Here is a 21,925-nt window from a genome sequence, read left to right as displayed (position 1 = left end):
TCATGGGGTCAGAGGTAGGTTCTGAGAGTGGCTAATTCAGATTAATTCTTGACCCTTTGTCACTATTATCTGTGCCTGTCTTTCCTGTAATTCCTTGGGCACTGTCTAAATTGTAGGCCAATTCAGATGCTTGAATCTTTGCATCGTTCACCCTTTTATTAATTCTTTCACCTGCTTCACACAAATTGGCTTTTACTTTGACCGTGCTGCTGGCATATTGAAGCTAATGCATAGTTTTCAAGCCTCATGTTGCTTGCTCTCTGAGCAGGATTTGATACTACTGATTCTCCATACCTTTGGCTTTAGTGAAACTATCCATTTGTAGTTTTGTTTATTTTTTTCTTTTTAAATTGTAGTAAAATATACATAACATAAAATTTACCATTTTAACCATTTTTAAGTGTACAGTTCAGTGGCATTAAGTACATTCACAGTATTACTGCAGTATCCAGACAAGAGATGACAAGGGCTTGGACCAGGAAAATGGTAGGAATGGAGAGAAGTGTACTGATTCTAAGTGTATATGGGAAGGAGACACAGCATTGACCAAATAATTAGATGCGGAGGGTGAGGGCAAAGGAGCAGTCAAGAATGACACTTTAGGGTTTTGAATTAAGCAACTGGATGGAGGTGGAGTTGTTTAAAGAAAAAGGTGAGCCGAGGGAAAAAGAAAACATTTGTGGGCAGAAGAAGATCAAGCAAAAAATGAGAGAGAGTGGCCAATTAAGTGTGGTACCCAGAAAGCCATAAGAGTTAAATCTTTTTAGGAGAAGGAAACTGTTATTTATATCAAATGCTAAAAAGTCTATATAAATTACAATTACCAGTTAGTTTGACAACATGGGTAGTTAGAGTGGTGTTGTACAGCCTGATGTTAAGCACAAACAACTCTTTCAAGGAGTTTTCTATAAAGCAGAACAGACAAATGGAATAAAAAAGAAAAGGGGGCAGGAGTTTTAAATGGAATAATAAATAAGGCAGGAATGATCTAATATAGAGGGAGACTGAAGATGCAGGAGACATGGGATAACTTTAGGCAAGAGTGAAGTGTAAAGATCTTGAAAAGGCAGAGGACATGGAAGCAATTTAAATGTCCATCAGCAGATAAATAAAGAAGCTGTGGCACATGTATACAATGGAATATTACTCAGCCATAAAAAGGAATAAAATCTAGTTATTTGTAGTGAGGTGGATGGACCTAGAGTCTGTCATACAGAGCAAAGTAAGCCAGAAAGAGAAAAACAAATACCGTATGCTAACGGTATTTGTATGGAATCCAAAAAAATGGTACGGATGAACCTAGTGGCAAGGCAAGAATAAAGACGCAGACATAGAGAACGGACTTGAGGACCCGGGGCAGCGGGGGGGATAGCTGGGATGAAGTGAGAGAGTAGCATTGACATATATACACTACCAAATGTAACACAGATCATTAGTGGGAAGCTGCTGCGTAGCACAGGGAGATCAACTCAATGCTTTGCGATGACCTAGAGAGGTGGGATAGGGAGGCTGAAGTGGGAGGGGATATGGGGATATATGTATAAATACAGCTGATTCACTTTGTTGTACACGGAAACTGGCACAACATTGTAAAGCAATTATACTTCAATAAAGATTTGAAGGGAAAAACAAAAAAACAAAAAGCTTGAAAAGGCAAGAAGAGATGAGAACCAGAGGGCAAGTGGAAGAATAGGATTGTAGTAAGGAGAGTGACATTTTTCCATTTTACAAGAGAAAAACAGAATTTGAATATAAATACAAGATTTTAGATATGGTGTTGTGTTCCCAGTACCTAAAACAGTAGCTGGTATATAATAAACCCTCAACAAATATTTATTAATAAATTAATAAGAAATTCCTATTGAGTTGTTCTTACATTTTTGAGGAAAGTTATACCATTGAACTTGTAGTACTTGCTTAAGCCATTGAAATCAGAGAAGAATGGTAGTCTTTATTACAGTCAATTCCTTTCCAAATTTGCTTTCTTTAAACAAGCAGTCGGCAAACTAGGATCCCTTAGCCAAACCCAGCCTGCTGCCTGATTTTTGTGAATAAAGTTTTATTGAAACTTAGTCATGCCCAGTTATTAACATATATTTTCTGGCTTTCCAGGTACAGTAGAGCTGAGTAGTTGCAGCAGAAACCATATTGTTCCAAGTCTTAAATGTATTTACTCTCTGGTTCTTTACAGAAAAAGTTTAATTTCTGCCTGAATTTTAGCAATTCTTTGTAATCTGTGCTTCCTAAACTACAGTGAATGTAAGATTGAGGTGCTTATTACAGTACAGATTTCAGAGCCTGATCTTTAAGTTTTTTTATTTATTCAGTTAAGTACAGTTGTGAGAAATTTTAACATGCACTACAGGTCATTGTGATGCTGTGGTCTGTTGATCATGCTTAAAGAAACATGCTTAAACATTTCTTGCTGTTGATATCTCTGACTCCATCTGTGCCTTCTGTCTGGAATATCTTCTCCATCTCTTTCACCTCTTTATTTCTTGGGTTTGTTAACTTGCCATTCTTTAAAACTTGCTTAAACTATTATGAATTATTATGAACGGCCGCTGTGTGTGCCTCTGATGGCACTACTGTAATCAGTGATATAATTGTCTTCCCAATACATCAGTTTCTTAAGAAGGACCACTGTTAATTCTTTATTTTTTGATTTCCAGCATCTCAGTCTCTTTTACCTAATATTGCTCAGATGTTTATTGAATAAGTGAAAACTGTATTATAATAAATTCATTGAAGACAATGTCTTATCTTTATACCTCTTATAGTCCCTGGCAGACAGTAAGCCTTCAGTATTTGTTTAATCACAGCTGTTCAAACTGAGGTCTGTGGTTTGAGTCCCTAGGGGTCTCTGTGAGCTCTCTGAAGTTTTAAAATTTTGCTATATTAATTTTGAGCTAGGAAAAGAGTATGTTTAGAATCATTCTGGTTGACTACCACTTAATACCAAATATTGCTATGAGATTTCAGTGCAAGTGCTTGAATTTGTGTTCAGTGGTGTTGGTACACAGAACACCTAAGAATCTAGTTTAATGTAACCTTTTTCTAAATCCAAATCTACAAAGAAAAATCCACCTCCTTCTGTTATGGGGATTTGTATATTTAATTGGGAGAAACAGCTAAATAAACACTATCTTGAAGTCTTACTGACCTCTCCATAGTCCTTAAAGATTCCACAGGCCATTTTTCCTCCCCTTTACATATGCATGAGATATTGTCTTTCTCCATCATTACTTTTTTTTTCTTCTCTCTCCTAAATGGCCGCACCCCATGGCATGTGGCATCTTTGCTCCCCAACCAGGTATTGAAGGCAATGTCTTAACCACTGGACTGCCAGGGAACTCCCAACATGTTGGATATTAGATTGTGTGAAAAATACATCTGATACATTGTGTCAGATTGTGTTTATCTACATAAACCTTAAATATGTATATTGTATTAACTGTTCCACAAAAATGAGGTTGATTTTTCACTGACATGCTTAAGGCTTAACATACCTCTATATAGTTTTTTAAAAAGCCTTTTAAACCAAAAACTTCAAAAGTATTCATTTTAAAACAGTCTAAACATTTAAAAAATCTCTGCTGCCAGCAATAGTGATTCCTTGCTTATTAGCTTTTGTGTTCAATTTAGGAATGTTTTAAGCAGCGATTGAAATTAAGACTAGAATATTAATCTCATTCTGTTGTTATACCGCTTTCCATTTTCTGTTTTGTTTGTGGTAAATAACCTTTACTACAGCAATTGGTCATTGCCTTCTGGAGCATATAATGTCATTAAAAGAGATAAGGAAACTAAGTCTGGAAAAGTAATGTATGTATGATGCTGTATGTTCATGTTAGAGTAGTAGTACATATATAATGTAGCAATAAAACTTATTTTTTTAGCTGGTTAATATTCTGAATCACCGACCTAGAATTTTAGAACCTTATTATATCAATATTACATGTCCATGATTACTGATTACATTTCTTGATATAAAGTTTAGTCATTTGCTATGCAAAAAAATTCAATTATATATATATAGACTCAACTTTAAGAAAATATATATTAAAAATCTGCTTTACAAAAGGATAACAAAGGAACCATTTTATATAAAGGCATTTAGTTCAATATAACTTGGAGAGTTATGGGACTATATTTTAAAAATAAACTTTATAAGGATTTTAACACATATGTAGTGCTCAATAAATATTTAAGTGATTTAAATATCAACAGTTTTGATACCTTGCAACTTTAGTGATTTATTTAAAATAGGTTTAGTTAAATTTACACTTAGAACTTTATAGGAAGTTTGAATTATTGTGGAGTTAAGATTTTAAAAAATTTAAAAGCAACTTCAGACCGAATATTCATAGTTAGATTGAGAGACATTTCTGAAAACATGAGTATTTTACACATTTATATACATTGTAGTTGAGGAAAATACATTTTCAGATCCTTTGTGTCATTTGAGCTCCATCCATATTTCTGGGGAGGGGGCGAAGCAGGTATATTTATCCCTACTTTACAAATAAAAAACTCAGGTTCAGAAAGGTGCATACTCACCTATACCCATTTAATGGCCAGCCTTAGACATATAAGTCCCAATTCCATGTTCTTCTTATTGGAGAAAAGTCCTTGTTAATTTTGATGGAGTTTGGGAGAGAAAATAATAAATGCATATGGGAAGATGGTTGGCAGCATACAAAAATATTGCATGAAAAGTAATAAATTAACAGTACAGGAAATAAGTGCTATAGAAATCCATAGGATTTATAAAATTATGAGTTGAAGCAGTCACAGAAGTGCTCTTTAAGGAGTACTTGAAGTAAGCCTTGAGGAATGTGTTGAAATTAAAGTAACAGTTAAGAGAGATTCCCCAGATAGAGGCTTAGAAATAGATGCCAGGGATGTCTTCCAGAGTTAGAAGTAAGTATACCATTCTTACCCATTCTTACAGTTACCTATTTTATAAAGGACAGTATGTGTAAGATAAAAGGCTTGGGGAACTTTTTTTTAAAATAAAGAAAAAACCTTTTTAGTAAGGAAATACAAAAATATGTGTAATAGTAGGGGGAATAGTGTAATAATCACAGGTGGCCATTACTCAGTTTCAGCAGCATTCAAAGTTTTGTCAGTCTTGTTTCATGTATCCCATAGTTTTAAAGATTTTAAAGCAGATATCCACATCAGTTTATGTGTACTTTAGTATACATCACTAACAGAGAAGGACTTTTTTTTTAAACCACAATACTATTATCTCATACAGTAAAATGAATACTTTCTTAGTATAAAATACCCAGTTCATCTTAAAATTTCTTTCATTTGTCTCAAAGATGTCTTTTTGTAATTGATGTATTCAAATTGGGATCCAAACAAGATCCACACATTGTATTTGATTGCAATTTCTCTTGAATCATTTTTTTTATATGGAATAACCCTTTAAATTATGTTTTTCCTCATACCATATGCCTGTTGAAGAAACTGGATCTTTTGGCATATAGAAGTTTCAGTATTCTGTATTTGGTTCATTTTTTCCTTTTGGCATCATGTAATATTCCACTTTGCCTGTAATTTTTTTTTTTTTTTTTGTAGCTGTATTGGGTCTTCGTTGCTGAGTACAGGCTTTCTCTAGTTGTGACAAGTGGGAGCTATTCTTTGTGGTGCACAGACTTCTCAGTGCGGTGACTTCTCTTGTTGCAGAACACGGGCTGTAAGCACACAGGCTTCAGTAGTTGCAGCATGAGAGCTCAGTAGTTGTGGCATTCAGGCCCTAGAGCTCGTGGACTTCGGTAGTCGCAGCACATGGGCTCTAGAGCACAGGCTCAGTAGTTGTGGCACATGGGCTTAGTTGCTTTGCAGCATGAGGGATCTTCCCCGACCAGGGCTTGAACCCATGTCCGCTGCATTGGCAAGCGGATTCTTAACCACTGCATCACCAGGGAAGTCCGTCCCCATATTCTTGATAAACTGATACTGTATTTAGATATAGAGATATGATTAGCTTCAGATTCTTTTTTTCTTTCTTTGCTTTTCTTTCATATTTATTCTTTTTTCAGCATGAGATTTTTTATGTGGCACTTTGGGACTTTGTATTTTCTATTTCATAATAACATTAGGAGAAGCACATAAAAACTTGGTTGTCTAACTTCCAGTGATGTTAAGAATGATCAGGAAGTTCAGGTGTTGTCAGCCTTATCTGTCCATCATCTTTCAAATTTTCAAGGTTTTAGCATTCATGGTTATCTGTTGCCAAAATCCATTATCTCTTGAAGGTTGCAGATTAGTAGTTTTTTTAATTTGATCATTCCTTCTGCTTTTATCAGCTTTTAGAGAACTTCTGAAAGAAGCAGTCAGTATTGGCTTAACAAGAGAGCATACTTCTTATTTCAGTTTTAGAGCCAAGTTGCATATTAGAATCTCTTTTTCTGCATTTCAATTTCTCTACCTATGGGAAACAGAATTCAAAGTTTTGAAAAAGTAAGTTCTTCTGTAATTCAGGTCGTTTTGATCATTTGACCACACCACATTGCTTGTACATTGGGAATACTTTAATTACATGGTTTTTTTGTTGTTGTTGGTTTTGGGGGTTTTTTGTAGTTTTTGTTTTTTTTTTAACATTTTGTACATTTTGAACTCCCAAACTAGAGAATGATTATCTTTTAGGAAGTTTCACATGGATAAAGATCATCTTTTTGACAGTGATCACTGTTTCAGTGATTTAAAAACACAGGGCTTCCCAGGTGGCGCAGTGGTTAAGAATCCGCCGGCCAAGGCAGGGGACACAGCTTTGAGCCCTGCTCTGGGAAGATCCTACATGCCTCGGAGCAGCTAAGCCCATGTGCCACAGCTACTGAGCCTGTGCTCTAGAGCCCGCAAGCCACAATTACTGAAGCCTGTGCACGTAGAGCCTGTGCACTGCAACAGAGTAGCCCCTGCTTGCCACAACTAGGGAAAGCCCGCATGCAACAACGAAGACCCAACGCAGCCAAAAAGAAAAAATAAAAAATAAAATGATTTTAAAAATAAAATAAAATTACTTTTAGTAAGTAGTGGCATAAAAATGAGGATCTTGATGAAGTATTTCTGTCTCCTTGCATTGCCAACTTGTTGGTACTTATAGCTTTAATTTTTTATTTTGTAATATTAAAGTATAGTTGATTTACAATGTTGTCCTAATTTCTGCTGTACAGCAAAGTGGCTTAGTTATACACACATATACGTTCTTTTTTATGTTCGTTTCCATTATGGTTTATCCCAGGAGATTGGATATAGTTCCCTGTGTTACACAGTAGGACCTTGTTCATCCATTCTAAATGTAATAGTTTGCATCTATTAACCCCAAACTTCCAGTCCATCCCTCCCCCTTGGCAACCACAGATCTGTTCTCTATGACCGTGAGTCTGTTGCTGTTTTGTAGATAGGTTCATTTGTGCCATATTTTGAATTCCACATATAAGTGATATCATATTGTGTTTGTCTTTCTCTTTCTGATTTACTTCACTTAATATGATAATCTGTAGTTGCTGCAAATGGCATTATTTTGTTCTTTTTTACAGCTGAGTAGTCCATTGTATGTATGTACTGCATTTCTTTATCCATTAATCTGTCGATGGACATTTAGGTTGTTCCCATGTCTTGGCTATTGTGAATGGTGCTGTATAGCTTGAATTTGAATCATGAGGTTGTGCAAAGGATTTGTGGCTAGTTTACATGCTTGAATTTATCTGTATTTTCACTGAAAATCATATTTTTTTAATTCCCAACCATTATCTATTCCAAAATACAAATTTCTTGCCACACTCTAAATCCCGAAGAGTGAATCTTTCTATAATGGCCACAGTTCCTATATGTTGCTTTAAAATAATAGATCAGGAATTGTTACAACCCCACTTCTTCCTTCTATTTATTTTGAAAAGAATTTTAAAGGAATCAATATTGTAATAGCTGTATCTATTCATTTTATGTGCATTTACCCTTTTGTTCAGCATTTCTGCCTCAAGGAATCCATGTTGTAAAAAATACTACCATGTAAGCAGAAAAGAGTATATAGAAGGGTGTACAATTGCAATGATACCTTTAACACTGAAAAATAGAAACAATTTAAACATCCACCAATAGAGAATTCGTTAAATAAACTATGGTACATTCATGTAGTGAAATAGCAATTATTACCAAAAAATAAGGTAGGTATGTGTTGACATTGAAAAAATGAAGAAGCAAATTGTGAATACATATTGTATATTCTCATTTTAAAAAGAAAACAACTGTTACATGTATTTATGGATAGACAAATTTAGAGGGGGATACGTGGCATCTTAACATGGATGGTCTGAATGAAGACATAATCTTTCACTTTCTTATGTACTTCTGTTTTAAAGTTTGTACAATGAGCATGTGTTAATTTTGGAATTAAGCACATTTCTATTTTAAAAGATTAAGCAAGTGAATTTGTAACATAACAGCATAGATATTAGATGAGTACTGGTTTTCTAAATATTCAGAACATTTTGGAGACTCTTCTTTTGTAGTCTCCTTCAGAACCACTCGACCTCAGTTTGTGCCTCCTCTCTCTGCTGATTCTAGCACACTGGATCCCAAGCATCAGTCACTTAGAGCAAACTTGAGACTTTGTGCAGGGGATGAATGATGAGGGGAGAGCAATGTATCAAGAAGTAGTTAACAATAGAAATTTGACCAATTAGATTGTAACTGCACAATATATCAAGAAGTAGTTAATAATAGAAATTTGAGCAATTAGATTGTAACTGCATTTAGAAGCCTTAAACCATGAAGAGTGCAAATAGTACTAAATTCTAAGGGAAGGTTTTGAATAAGAGATAGGGTAAGGATAATGAAAAAAATCATCTCAGAGGGTGGCTTTGGTAAGAATAAAGGCACAGAAATGAGTCATATTGTTGTGTATGTGCAAAGGAGAAATTAATTTCAGTGTGAATTGCCCTCAGGAGTAGGTTCACTACCACATTGATCAATAGAAATTATCAGGCTATTGTAAGATGACTCTGGTAGCGCTTAGTTGTCTTTAACTTCATTCAAAACAATTTTGTTAGATTGTATTGTGACAGCTGCCATATCAGCATGAATTTAAAAAAAAATCAAAATTGGAGAATTTTTGTGTAGTCATTTTAATATTGAAGATGGAAGAAAAAAGTGACGTTTCCAGCATATTATGCTTTATTGTTTCAAGAAAGGTAAAAACGCAACTGAAACGCAAAAAAAAAAAAAAAAAATTGTGCAATGTATGAAGAACGTGCTGTGACTGATCAAACTTTGAAAAGTGGTTTGCGAAGTTTCATGCTGAAGATTTCTCGCTGGACGATGCTCCATGATCAGGTAGACCTGTTGAAGTTGATAGCGATCAAATCATGACATTAGTTGAGAAGTCAAGGTTATACCACTTGGGAGATAGCCAACATACTCAAAATATCCAAATCAGGCATTGAAAATCATTTGCACCAGCTTGGTTATGTTAATCGCTTTGATACTTGGGTTCCACATAAGTAAGTTAAGCGGAAAAAAAACCTTGACCATATTTCCTCATGTGATTCTCTACTGAAATGTAACAAAAACATTCCGTTTTTAAAACAAATTGTGTCCGGAGATGAAAAGTGGATACTGTACAATAATGTGGAACGGAAGAGATCGTGGGGCAAGTGAAATGAACCACCACCAACCACACCCAAGGCCAGTCTTCATCCAAAGAAGGTGATGTTGTGTTTATGGTGGGATTGGAAGGGAGTCCTCTATTATGAGCTCCTTTGGGAAGACCAAACGATTAATTCCAACAAGTACTGCTCCCAGTTAGACCAACTGAAAGCAGCGCTCAACAAAAAGCACCCAGAATTAGTCAACAGAAAACACACAATCTTCCATCAGGATACTGCAAGACCGCATGTTTCTTTGATGACCAGGCACAGACTGTTACAGCTTAGCTGGGAAGTTCTGATTCATCCTCCGTATGCATCAGACATTGCATCTTCGGATTTCCGGTCTTTACAAAATTCTCATATTGGAAAAAAATTTTCAGTTCCCTCGAAGACTGTAAAAGGCAGCTGGACCAGATCTTTGCCCAAAAAGATAAAAAGTTTTGGGAAGGTGGAGTTATGAAGTTGCCTGAAAAATGGCAGAAGGTAGTGGAAGAAAACGGTGAATATGTTGTTAAGTAAAGTTCTTAGTGAATATGAGAAATGTTTCTTTTATTTTTACTTAAAAACCGAAGGCAGGTTTTGGCCAATCCAACATACAAAATGCTAGGCCAGAGAACTTATACGTCAACCACAGTGGGTGAGTTGTTACTCTGAGTTTTATCAGTGTTTGGTCAGGTCATGATCATTTAGCCATTATCAGGCCAGAACTGCTGATCTTACGCCACCACAGGCTGCTAGTTACATTTTTTTCATAAGCAAACCTTGGTTCATTGTGAGGCTTCCTCTTCCTTAGCTTTTCTGATATTTCCAAGGCTTTGTTATATCTTGACACACTAACACACACATAAAGCTTGAACATTGAAATGTATACTTCACGTTCAAATTGGGGTCCATATGCGTTCGTATGTCCTCAGTCTTGTTTAAACTATTGCTACCACTTTCCTGCACCCCGTGCAGAGTGTTCCCAGTGCCACTGAGTATATTAAGTAAAGTTGAATCTCTAGTAATTTTCTTTAATGATAGAAAGGGAAACTATATCTGAACTTGAAGGGGGGACATTTATTGTATTTAAGGTTTTTTTTAATGACAGGGACTCTAGATAGGACATATCATATCCACAGGGTGTCTATGTTTTAGACATTTTAAAAGCATTTTATTTGTATAGCCCATAAAATAAGTGCTTATAATTTTAAATAGATTAAAAGGAAAAAAAGCAATAGAATTCTCTTTGATGCAACTTTTTTCCCTCCAGACCAGAATCCGTAGAAGCTAGCCCTGTGGTAGTTGAGAAATCCAACAGTTATCCCCACCAGTTATATACCAGCAGCTCGCATCATTCACACAGTTACATTGGTTTGCCCTATGCGGTAAGTGTCAAACATTTCTCTGGAAGGGTATGTTGTATATCTGTATATAAACCTGCATCTGTATTTTTTTATATCTAGAGGTTGAAAGTTGATGTGTGTGGTATTGTGCCTAAAACTGAATATTTAAAGAGCAGACTTGTTTTATACTATCTAAACAATTAGGTATATAATTCATAGTTTAATTTTTTCATTGATATATGTATTCAAGGGGTTAAAATTCTATAAAAGAAATTCCTTAGAAGTTTTTATATTATTATTATTTTGCTTTTTATGCTGTTAATAGTTCAGTGTTATAATTCTTTACCTTCTTTATAAAAAGACTATAGGTAGAATTGTACTATCTACTGTTGATTCTAAATTACATAGTAATTTATATAAGTTATATAGTTACCGTATATATCAGGCTCTTTGCTAAGCATTTTTACATATATTATCTAATTTAATCTTCAAAAACAACTTCATAAGATCAGTGTAATTTTCATCCCCATTTCAGAGCTGAGACAATGAAAGCTTATCTAAGCTAACTTATTCAGTGTTGCATAGCTAGTAAGAGGCAGAGCACAGATTGAAACAGCTGCAGAACTGGACACATTTGTGGTATCGTTGAGGTACAATTATAAGAAATTTTTACCACTTGGACCAGAATAAAAAATACAAAACTTTAAAAATCCCTATTGTATACTTTATAGTGATGTCTTTTGTAATTGTTTTTGTTATTCTTTAGCCTCCAGTTTCCTGAGGTTTTTTTTTTTTTTAACCACTGTTCTCACATTTTGCATTGCGAGGGCGACTGGGCTCATAGATAGACATTTTCACTTACTACTATAGTATCTAGTTTCACCAAGTCATTATTTTAAAGGTGTTAAGGAAGAAATGGGCCAATTTCATATCTCTCAAATATTTAAATTAAGGATTGAATTTTATTTAAGTTGCTTAGTTCATATTGTTATTGAAATTACATTGTGCTGTATTTGTGTTTAATTATCTAGGACCATAATTATGGTGCTCGTCCTCCTCCAACACCTCCGGCTTCCCCTCCTCCATCAGTTCTTATTAGCAAGAATGAAGTAGGCATATTTACCACTCCTAATTTTGATGAAACTTCCAGTGCTACTACAATCAGCACATCTGAGGATGGAAGTTATGGTACTGATGTAACCAGGTGCATATGTGGTTTTACACATGATGATGGATACATGATCTGTTGTGACAAATGCAGGTAAAATATTTCATGTCATTTGCTTATTTTTCTTAAATGCTACTAACCTTTGTGATTGTTAATGTTGGAAAAGATAAAGTCACTTTTGAAGGAGTTGATAAATGCATTTTTAAGTGATTTTTCTGCTACTATCAGTGCAGTCTGTTTTGCTCCTAGAAAAAGCTGCTGTGGGAAAAAAAGCTATCTTAACAGTTTTTTTAGAAATCCTTGCTGTTAATTGAGTAATAGACAATCAGTTCTGAACTTTATTCATACAGAATCACACCTCTCTCTTCACTCATTCAATAGTAATACAATTATATAACGTAGACAAATAGAAATGAGAGGAGAATTGAGTCCTGTGTATTTCCTTTGGAATGATTTGTGCTGTGTAGTCAACTGTGATTTTCCAGTTTGGGGGAATTATACATTTTGATTGATGTTTGCTTGACCTGACTCTCTCACCTCCTTTTGACTTGAACCTTGCAGCACTCTGGAGTCTCCTTGAACCAGAACCACAGTCTCCCCTCCCCCAACCCTGGTTCAACCACCAAGAAAGGCCTCCTCCCCTAGAGAAGGTGTGATTGGGACAGAAAGGGGTTTTGTTTTCTTACTTACTTTTTTTTTTCTTGTTGGGAGGATGGAGTTGGGGAGGATGGAGAGGGAACAGTAGGATTTCAACCTGAAAGTTACTGAGTCCATCCCCTGCATAGGCTGGGAAGCAGAGAATATTTAAGCAGTGCACTGTAGAGAGTAAGAAAGTTTGATAGTTTACAGAATGTCCTGAATCTGGTCCTTAAGGCATAGTTTCATTATTTTATTTGAAATAGTACACATATTTGAATGTGAGTGTAAAAATGCATTGTTGAGCCGAATATAAATTACTTTGCAGTATTTGTAATCTTGTTGCCATCTGTTAAGTTAGGTGATTAGGAGTGGGATGTTATTGATGTAAACATACAGTTAGGGTTATATTTCAAAAACCTGATTTACCTTTGCCAAAAAAGGGGGAAAATTAGTCTTAAGTGGAATGTGAAATTTGTTATTTTTACAGAAAGTTATAATATTAGTACTTTGAGTTAATTTTAATAATAAAAATACATTGTGATGCTTTTTCAAATTTAAAAATAACACTTATGTTACGTACTGTTACCATGAACAATCACCTCAGTGAACTTACTCAGGAGGTGAATTTAAAAACTAAGAAAATAACTTCTCTGATAACTTGTTTTCCTCGTTTTTTTAATTAGCCACTCATTAGCAAATCTCAGTTCATATTTTAACCAATCATATAAAATACCTTTCTCATAGCTGATTTTGTCTTATGTGATAAATTACGTACCATGTGACAATATTTTTATTTTAATGAATAATCTAAAGTGTTTTTCTTTTAATTACAATGACCTATATATAATATAGAATTATATCTATTAGAAAAGAGTGAAATAGTCCTTAGGATTTATTCCTATCTACAAATTCTTGAAGGACCAGTTCACATATTTTGGATTATTCAAAGTGTTTGCTTTTTAGCAACTGCTTTATTTGTTGTGAATTTATTTTTTGTTATTCTGCTTTTCTACTGCTTAACCTATAGTGTACTGCAAGGCTTAATCTTATTTCCTCTATTCTTGTTTTATATTGCTTCTATGTATTTTCATATACCTACTGCCCATACTCATCTCTTTCAAGTTTAACATCTAGAGCTCTGATTATTTATTCATTTTCTAGTTTTATTTCTTCTGTTGTCTGCATGACATCATTATTTACCCCTCAAATTTAACCTAATTTGTTATCCTAACGGTCCATGTCAGGTGCTCTCCTTTTCTTTTAATTTTTTTCCCCTACATCTTTGATATATAGTCCATTGCCTTTCACATTCTGCCAGTTCTTATACCAACATCCTCAGTTAAGAAGAGCAAGATCATAGCAGTTAACTTAGTAGCTCTATATTAAAAGTAGCTCATTATCATGTAAAGAATAATTAAGCCTATTTTTAGAAATAGGCATATATATCAACTTAAGACCAATTAAAGTCTTGGCAATAAAATACAATAGTAATAGCATTAAGAAGTTTGCCTCAAGCTGGTCCATGTATTACTTTAAAAATAGAGTTCATAATAGGTTTAGTCTCTGTCTTCATGGAATAACTCTTGGATTCTTTAACTTCATCTTCTCTGCCATCATTCTAGTTCTTTCTGTTGTTCTTTAACTTAGATCTGGAATGTTGGAAAAGCCTCTTAGTTGATTTTTATGCTTCTAGTTTCTTAACTTTGAATTAACACTGTATACCATCAAAGCAACCTCTAGTTGTTACCTGTTGCCAATTAGAGGAATGCTACACATATCCTGACGTTCCAGATTCTATGTAATCTGACTATGCTTTACTAACTCAATTTTATCCCCCTCTGTTTCTCAAAATGAACATTCTTCAGATATATTAACTGCCTTCTGGCTGTTGCTCCCTATATCTGTCTGCTTGAGAAACTGTTGCTATAATGACGTCTTTTCTTCCTAATTTCCCAAGTGAGGTTCTCTTCAAGTCCATTATTCTCCAGGATGCTTTTCCCATTAATTCCAAGTAGTGTGGACATCTCCAGTTTGTGGTTTCTAATCATATTTGTAATGTAAAACCTATTACATTTTCAAATTATATTTGCTTTGGAAATTTATATCATAAATATAATATCCTATATTTATCCTCTCATTTTTGCATCTCAAAGCTTTATCTTCCCAAGGATGTATTTCTGAATTCTTACCATTACCATTTACAGTGCTAAACTCAAAGTAGGTACTTATTAAGTGATAGTTAAATGGAATATCAAATCTTAAGGATGGTTTTAATAATGTATGTTCTTTTTTTTTTTTCCTTTTTAAAGTGTTTGGCAACATATTGACTGCATGGGGATTGACAGGCAGCATATTCCTGATACATATCTTTGTGAACGTTGTCAGCCTAGGTAAGTTGTACATACAATAATTGCCGGTAATTTTACTGAGGTAATCTTTATAGATTAATGGAAGTTTATGTATGAATTCTAGATTAAACAATTAATGGATACTGTATTTCATCAAATATAAGATACAAGTTTCATTTTTATGGTTTGGTTTGGTTTTTCATTCTGATACCTCTAAAATCAAGAAGAATCTTTCCATTGATAATGTGTCATGGTTTATTTTCTAGGGTTTTAATGATGTATAAGATAATAGTGCATTTTCTAAGTGATGGCTTTTTTTCAGTGTATTGCACATTATGTTAAAAAGTTACTAAAAGGACATTCCCTTAGTTACAGAATTTTGTAGGGCTTATACTGTCATTCTTCCAATTGGCAGTAATGTGTTTTCCTTCCATTTCTTTTTTGTGTTTTTTTAAAAAATCTTTTTTAATGGACATTTCAACCTATATAAAAGTAATGGTATAATGAACCCACATGTTTCCATCACCCAGCTTCAAAACTTGTCAATAATCTTTTTTCATGTACACTGCTATGTATTTTTCTCCTTCACATGTTGTTTTAATGCACATCCCAAATACATTATTTCATTCATATGCATCCTTATGTATTTCAGTATGTATTTGTGTATATGTATTTCAGTATGTATCTATTAAAGAATTCTTTAACAGAAATATGTAACCACACGATTACTATATTGATACATGCTACAAAATTTATTATATCCAGCCATTCTTAAAGTATTGATTGGTTGCTATACATCTCTTAAGTCTCTAGTAATCTAAACCTACACCCCTTACTCCACCAACCCCAGTCTCCTTTGCAGTGTGTTTCTTTGAGGGACTGAATGGTTTATCCTGGTGAGTTTGCCAATTGCATTATCATGATTTAACAGATTTCTCTCTATATATATTTCTGTGAATAGGTGTGTGATTAGATTTAGGTTCCTTTTTTTGGAAGGGGGGGGTAAGGCTATTTCATGGACTGTGTTCTGTCAGGTGACACATTGCATAATTCTGAATGGGGCCCATTGATAGTCATTTTTAAGATCCATTAATTTATTAGGGGTTGCAAATTAGTGACGTGTTAATTCTATTGCATATCACTTACTAGCTGGATTATTTCTATAGAAAACTTCCTCATATTAACTGTTCAGTTCTCTTAATGTATATTTTACTGAGGAAAGGCAGGATAAATGCTTGTTGATTTGTAGCCTTTGTCAATTTCTAGAATAATGAAAAGAATTTTGTGTCATTATGAAGTCAGGGATTTAAACACATTGGATATCAATCTATTACAGTTATTATCCTTATTTATGTTCAAATTTTGTCACATTTTTGGTCAGTGGGAACCAATTCAGGTTGGTTCTTGGGTCCTTTTGGCAATACCCTAGTAGTACTTGCTAGCTTTGTGTGATCTGGTATGACAAGATGTCTTGGGCTTATACTTCTGTGTCCCACACTCAGAATTGGTTTTCAAGACCAGAATCTGAGAGCTGGTAATGCTCCTTCCTATTGGACTACTCAGCGTTCCTAGGTCTTTTTAGTAGACAAAGCTATCTACTATAAGTTTTGTCTATTTGCTTATTTTTAACATAAAATACATGAGTTTATACTGATGATTGCAATTTAAATTTAGGAATACAGTTGACCCTTGAACAACATGAGTTTGAACTGTGCACGTCCACTTATGCGTGGATTTTTTTTCAATAGTATATATTACAGAACTGCACATTCTGCCTTTTGGCACCCCTAACCCTCACATTGTTCAAGGGTTTAACTGTACAAGGTTTTCAGTTAACTGTTTCTATATTCCATCTGTGTCTCCTTTTGTCCTAGTTCTCAACAACACAGACAATAGTATAATTAGAATATCATGTAATTTGCTCAACTGCTTAATCCTATAGAAAAATATAACAGTCTCAGAGTAACAGTACCAACACTAGCACCAGCAATATGATTATGTAAAAAAGTTTAGAACTTTTTCTTCCCAAAAGATATTTCCCACAGAGATGTATAGTTAATTTATTGTGTTTAAAGTCTCTTGATAGAATTTTACTGCGTGGTTATAACAGCAATTGGGTACATACTTCTGGCTTAGGTTATTAGTTTTATTTTTTGTTTTTTAAAAATTAAGCTTTTGAAGTAATATGGATTTACATGCATTTTATGAAGTAATACAGAAATCCTGCATATCCTTTATTCAGTTTCTCCCAATGGTAACATCTTGCAAAACTGTTAATACAGTATCACAGCTGGAATATTGAAATTGGTATAGTCAAGATACAAAACATTTCAATCACAGAGATCCCTCATGTTACCTTTTCTAGCCATACCCACCTCCTACCTCTTACCCCTCGCATCCCTGACATTTGGCAATCACTAATCTATACTCCATTTAAATAATTCTGTCATTTCAAGAATCTTATGTAAAGGGAATCACACTGTGTGACCTTTTGAGACTGGCTTTTTTTACTGAGCATAATTTCCCTGAAAAGTCAGCTAATTTGTGGCATGTATCAGTATTTCATTTTTTTCTAAGTAGTGTTATGTGGTATATATGTACCAGAGTTTGTTTAACTGTTCACCTGCTGAAGGAAATTTGGGTCATTTCTGCTTTTGGCTATTACAAATAAAGTTGCTATGAACATTTGGGTACAGGTTTTGGTGTAAACCTAAGTTGCACTTTCTCTGGGATAAATGCCCAAGAGTGCAATTGCTTGGTCATATGGTAGTTGCATGTTTAGTTTTGTAAGAAATTGTCAAATTATTTTGCGGAGTAGTTGTATCATTTTACATTCCTACCAGAAAGGGATGAATAATACAGTAATTTTATTTTTAAGGATTGCTTTTTATACTTTATTTTTGTAATTATATGCTAGTTTAATTATGTAAGAATTAGTCCCATCATTCTAAAGTCAAATATTTAAAATTAGGTACATTCAAGTAAGTCTAACATCTCCACCCCGTTCCTTCCACTTTGGAAATAACAACTTTTTAAAAAATTGGTTATTCTTTCCATTGTTTGTTATCATATTAGAAACAGATATGCACATATATATTTGTATTCCCCTCTTTACTTAGATAAGCACTAGTAGATAGAATTTTTGCCACCTTAGCTTTTTGTCTTAAAAATACATGCTGAAGGTCACTTCGTAGTAGTAATGTAAAGATTGACTCATTTCTTTCTGTAGCTTCAAGGTCCTCCATCTTTTTCATGTACTATAGTCAACCCTCTGAGTGGACATTTGAGTTGTTTCCAGTCTTTTGTAATTGCAAGTAGAAGTGGGATTGTTCAGTAAAAGGGTAACTGTGTCTGTAAAATTTTGTCAGACATCGCCAAATTCCCCTCCAGTAGGAACTGTCCAGTTTTGAATTCCCAACCTCCCCAGCCTCACAGTAGAGTTTTTGACAGACTTGGATTTTTGTTGGTTTAACTAGGTGAGAAATGGTAATTTCAGTGTTATATTGATACTTTTCATTTCTTTATTATGAGTGAAGTATTTCTATGTGATTTTTGTTTCACTTTATGATAGTTACTAGCCTATTGCCAGGTAGGGTTTGTTTTTTTTTTTTTAACATATTAAAATCTTTTCTTTTTAATCATGGGGTAAGTATCTGCTGATGAATTCAGTAAAAGTTGGTTAAAAACTGATCATTAGGGAGGACAGTCACTTGAGCAATATCTGCTTATCATTCTGTGGTAACTAGAATTATCAGTGATGCTAGGATAGTTTTATGTCTTACTAGATATTATGGCGTGTCTATTATTGAGTAGTAGGCATTTCAGTCTAAAGCCTTTATTCTCCCATCTAAGCTCCCATCTAAGAACTGTATCTAGGTATTTGACCTTTAGACTAATAAGTTTAGACAGTGAAAATGTTGTGGGGGCTGAGAGAGGGACAAATAAAGCAGTTAACTATTGATGATGTAGGATGTAGTTCATGAGTGGAGGCTGGGGGAGGTTAATGAAATATTTTGCTTAATTGTTAAATGTTTAGTTTTTATTGTTTCAAAAATGGAAATAATTTAGGTAAATAGTAATAATGCATTAACATTTTCCCCCAGACTTTTTGCTTTAAATATTCAGTTTGGAAAAAAAAAGTACTAGTTTCCTAAGTAAAAATTTGTTTTCTTAACACAATAGAGTCACGTAATTGGCATCTACTGCTAATTATGCTAGATCAAATCTGAACTGTAAGGCAAGTGATAGTACATATATTTTATACTGTTCATTTTTCAGTAAGAACATTAGAGAAATTATAAAGTTTATCACATTTAAAACAGATCTGCTTTATATCTAAATTTATGAAAGTTTGATAGATAATCATGTTAATATTTTAATATAGGAGTTTGGATAAAGAGAGGGCGGTGCTACTACAACGCCGGAAAAGGGAAAATATGTCAGGTGGGTGAAAAGGATCTATACTAAATTAACTTTAGTATGATTGAGAGATTAAGTGGCCTGCATGTTTTTAGTCAGACGTAAACTCCTTGCTAATGAACATTGATTGTATATGTAATTTACAATCTAAAGTATACATTTTAAGTACTCTTACAGATTTTGTAGAACAACAATGTATTTGTTTTAGGAAATATGGAAAATAAACGTTTAAAATCATATTTTCTTGCACGTAGGTAACTGTTGGTTTAAAGAAGTAAAATATGTTTGCTCCTTAGAAAGATGATGATCCATTAGTTGATCATGTGGAATAGTATTTATTTCATTTTTAGGAACAGGATTTGAAGTTATAAGATATGCTAAACTTTCACTTTGGCTTATAAAACATGTTGACACCAATACAACTGGTTTTGAATAACCATAGTTTATTGAACTATTTGATGGACATTTGGATTATTTTCCAGTATTTTTGTGTTGTCTTGTTTTTGTTATTACAAACAATAACACTAGTGAAACCCTCTTGGATAAGGTTTTTTTGTACTTTTCCCATTTTATCTTTGGGTAGATCGCTAGAAATGGGGTTGCTGGGTGAAAAGGGTAAGTGCATATAGAATTTTGCTAGATATGGCTAAATTCCCCTTCATAGAGAATTTTGAATTTCCACTGGCAATGTTTGTAAGTGTCTTTTGCCCACGGTCACATGACTGTGTTACCAGATTTTGTATCCGTTCTAGTTTAATGTATGAAAAATATATTTGTATTTTGCATTTAAATATGTCCTGCTATGAGTGAGGAAGTGAAAAAAATGTTTATTCTTCTGAGAGACAGGGAATAATAGTTTGTCATGTGGAATGCTGTTTTATTGTTTGAGTTAGAGGTATTACTTGTGCAGTAATTTTTATTTGGCCTTTGAAGATGGTGATACCAGTGCAACTGAAAGTGGTGATGAGGTTCCTGTGGAATTATATACTGCATTTCAGCATACCCCAACATCGATTACTTTAACTGCTTCAAGAGTTTCCAAGGTTAATGATAAAAGAAGGAAAAAAAGTGGGGAGAAAGAACAAAACATTTCAAAATGTAAAAAAGTAAGTTTTTCCTATGTTGAAAATGAGTAGAATAGGAAGTGGTAGGAATTTTACAGGAAAGGCAGGAGAGTAATGTGATAGTAGCTAGAGAAGGTAGCAGGATCTAAGCTTAATTAAACTCATTTAAAATTTTTAATGTGTTTTAAAGATTGAAATGGAATAGAGAAAAATGTTGGCAGACTGCTTTGAAATCATCACTCTTGTGAGACTAGTCATAGAAATGCAAAAGCTAAAATAAGATTTAGTGAAGGTTGCTGTTTTAGAAAACAGAAATAACAGTTCTAAATTTTCAATAGCTTATAAACAGGTAGAGGAGCATATAATGATTGTGAATGGTTGTTTATAGCTGTTTGTTTCTGAATCATATTTAATCATTTTAGTAAGGTTCCACATTTGTTGAATTTCTTCCTATCTAGATTTTTCTCACTTAAATTTTTGCATTAAAAAATCACCAGGATATGATGACAGAAAAGTATTTATAAGCCATGTTTTTATAAATTTGTTATAATTGCTAATGAAGTTTTTTTGTCATATAAGGTAAAAAATACTTTCCATAATGACTATATGTTTATTAAAGAGTGAAATTATACCTAGATATAAAATCAAGTTTTACCCCCAAAAGCATTTTTTTTGAGTAATTCTTCATGATATTACTTGGTTATTTAATAGGCAGCATGTACTTTTAAATACATTTTTCATTTTCTAATTTCACCTCACTGTTTAAAATAAATCTTTATTCTAGCAGTCTTCACATATATGTCTCTCTCTAATTTGCTACTCTTCTATCTGTATTTTATTCAGTCTGGACAACCATTATTAAATTCTACCCCTGATTTCTGATACGTTATCTTTACTTAAGCTGTTCCCTTCATTATTTACAATATTCTCTATCTTTATCTTTTAAACTCCTACTCTACTTCGAGGCCCATCTAAAGCACTACTTTTTCGATGAAATTTGCTTTTCTCCTAACAAATATGATCATCTTTCTTTGCATTTCATCATGGCACTTGAACCTATTATTATAGTACTTAACCACATTTTACTTTATTTCATTGTTATTTCCCTCATCTCAGGTAGCAACTTATACAGAGAAGGAGATTGTCTATTTAGTGCCTTTTACAATTTAGGAACTCACGTTTAGGTATTGACTCAGCTTTTTCGTCTGCTGCTTTCAAATTATGCTTTCCTCTTTGTTTACTGTATAAAAGTTACTTGGAAATGTATCGTTGTATAGTTCTGTTTTTAGGTCATTTAGTT

The 21,925-nt window shown here is 33.8% G+C and overlaps 1 protein-coding gene across 6 annotated transcripts in view; it reads left to right on the top strand.

The window, feature by feature from the left end:
* The window catches only part of KMT2E (lysine methyltransferase 2E (inactive)), a 101,388-nt gene that overhangs the window by 32,793 nt on the left and 46,670 nt on the right, over positions 1-21,925 (top strand). For 5 of the 6 annotated variants that reach the window (XM_057732314.1, XM_057732316.1, XM_057732310.1 and 2 more), the window contains 5 exons: positions 10,915-11,029; positions 12,019-12,248; positions 15,104-15,184; positions 19,527-19,585; positions 20,495-20,667. In XM_057732314.1, coding sequence (XP_057588297.1) covers positions 10,915-11,029; positions 12,019-12,248; positions 15,104-15,184; positions 19,527-19,585; positions 20,495-20,667 — 658 coding nt within the window. Of the gene's footprint in view, positions 1-10,914; positions 11,030-12,018; positions 12,249-12,747; positions 12,806-15,103; positions 15,185-19,526; positions 19,586-20,494; positions 20,668-21,925 lie in introns of those variants that run through there. The other variant, XM_057732313.1, reaches the window with a different exon arrangement.

Source organism: Hippopotamus amphibius, chromosome 4 (genome assembly GCF_030028045.1).
Source record: "Hippopotamus amphibius kiboko isolate mHipAmp2 chromosome 4, mHipAmp2.hap2, whole genome shotgun sequence".
Lineage (NCBI taxonomy): Eukaryota > Metazoa > Chordata > Mammalia > Artiodactyla > Hippopotamidae > Hippopotamus > Hippopotamus amphibius.
This window is presented reverse-complemented; position numbering and strand designations above follow the sequence as displayed.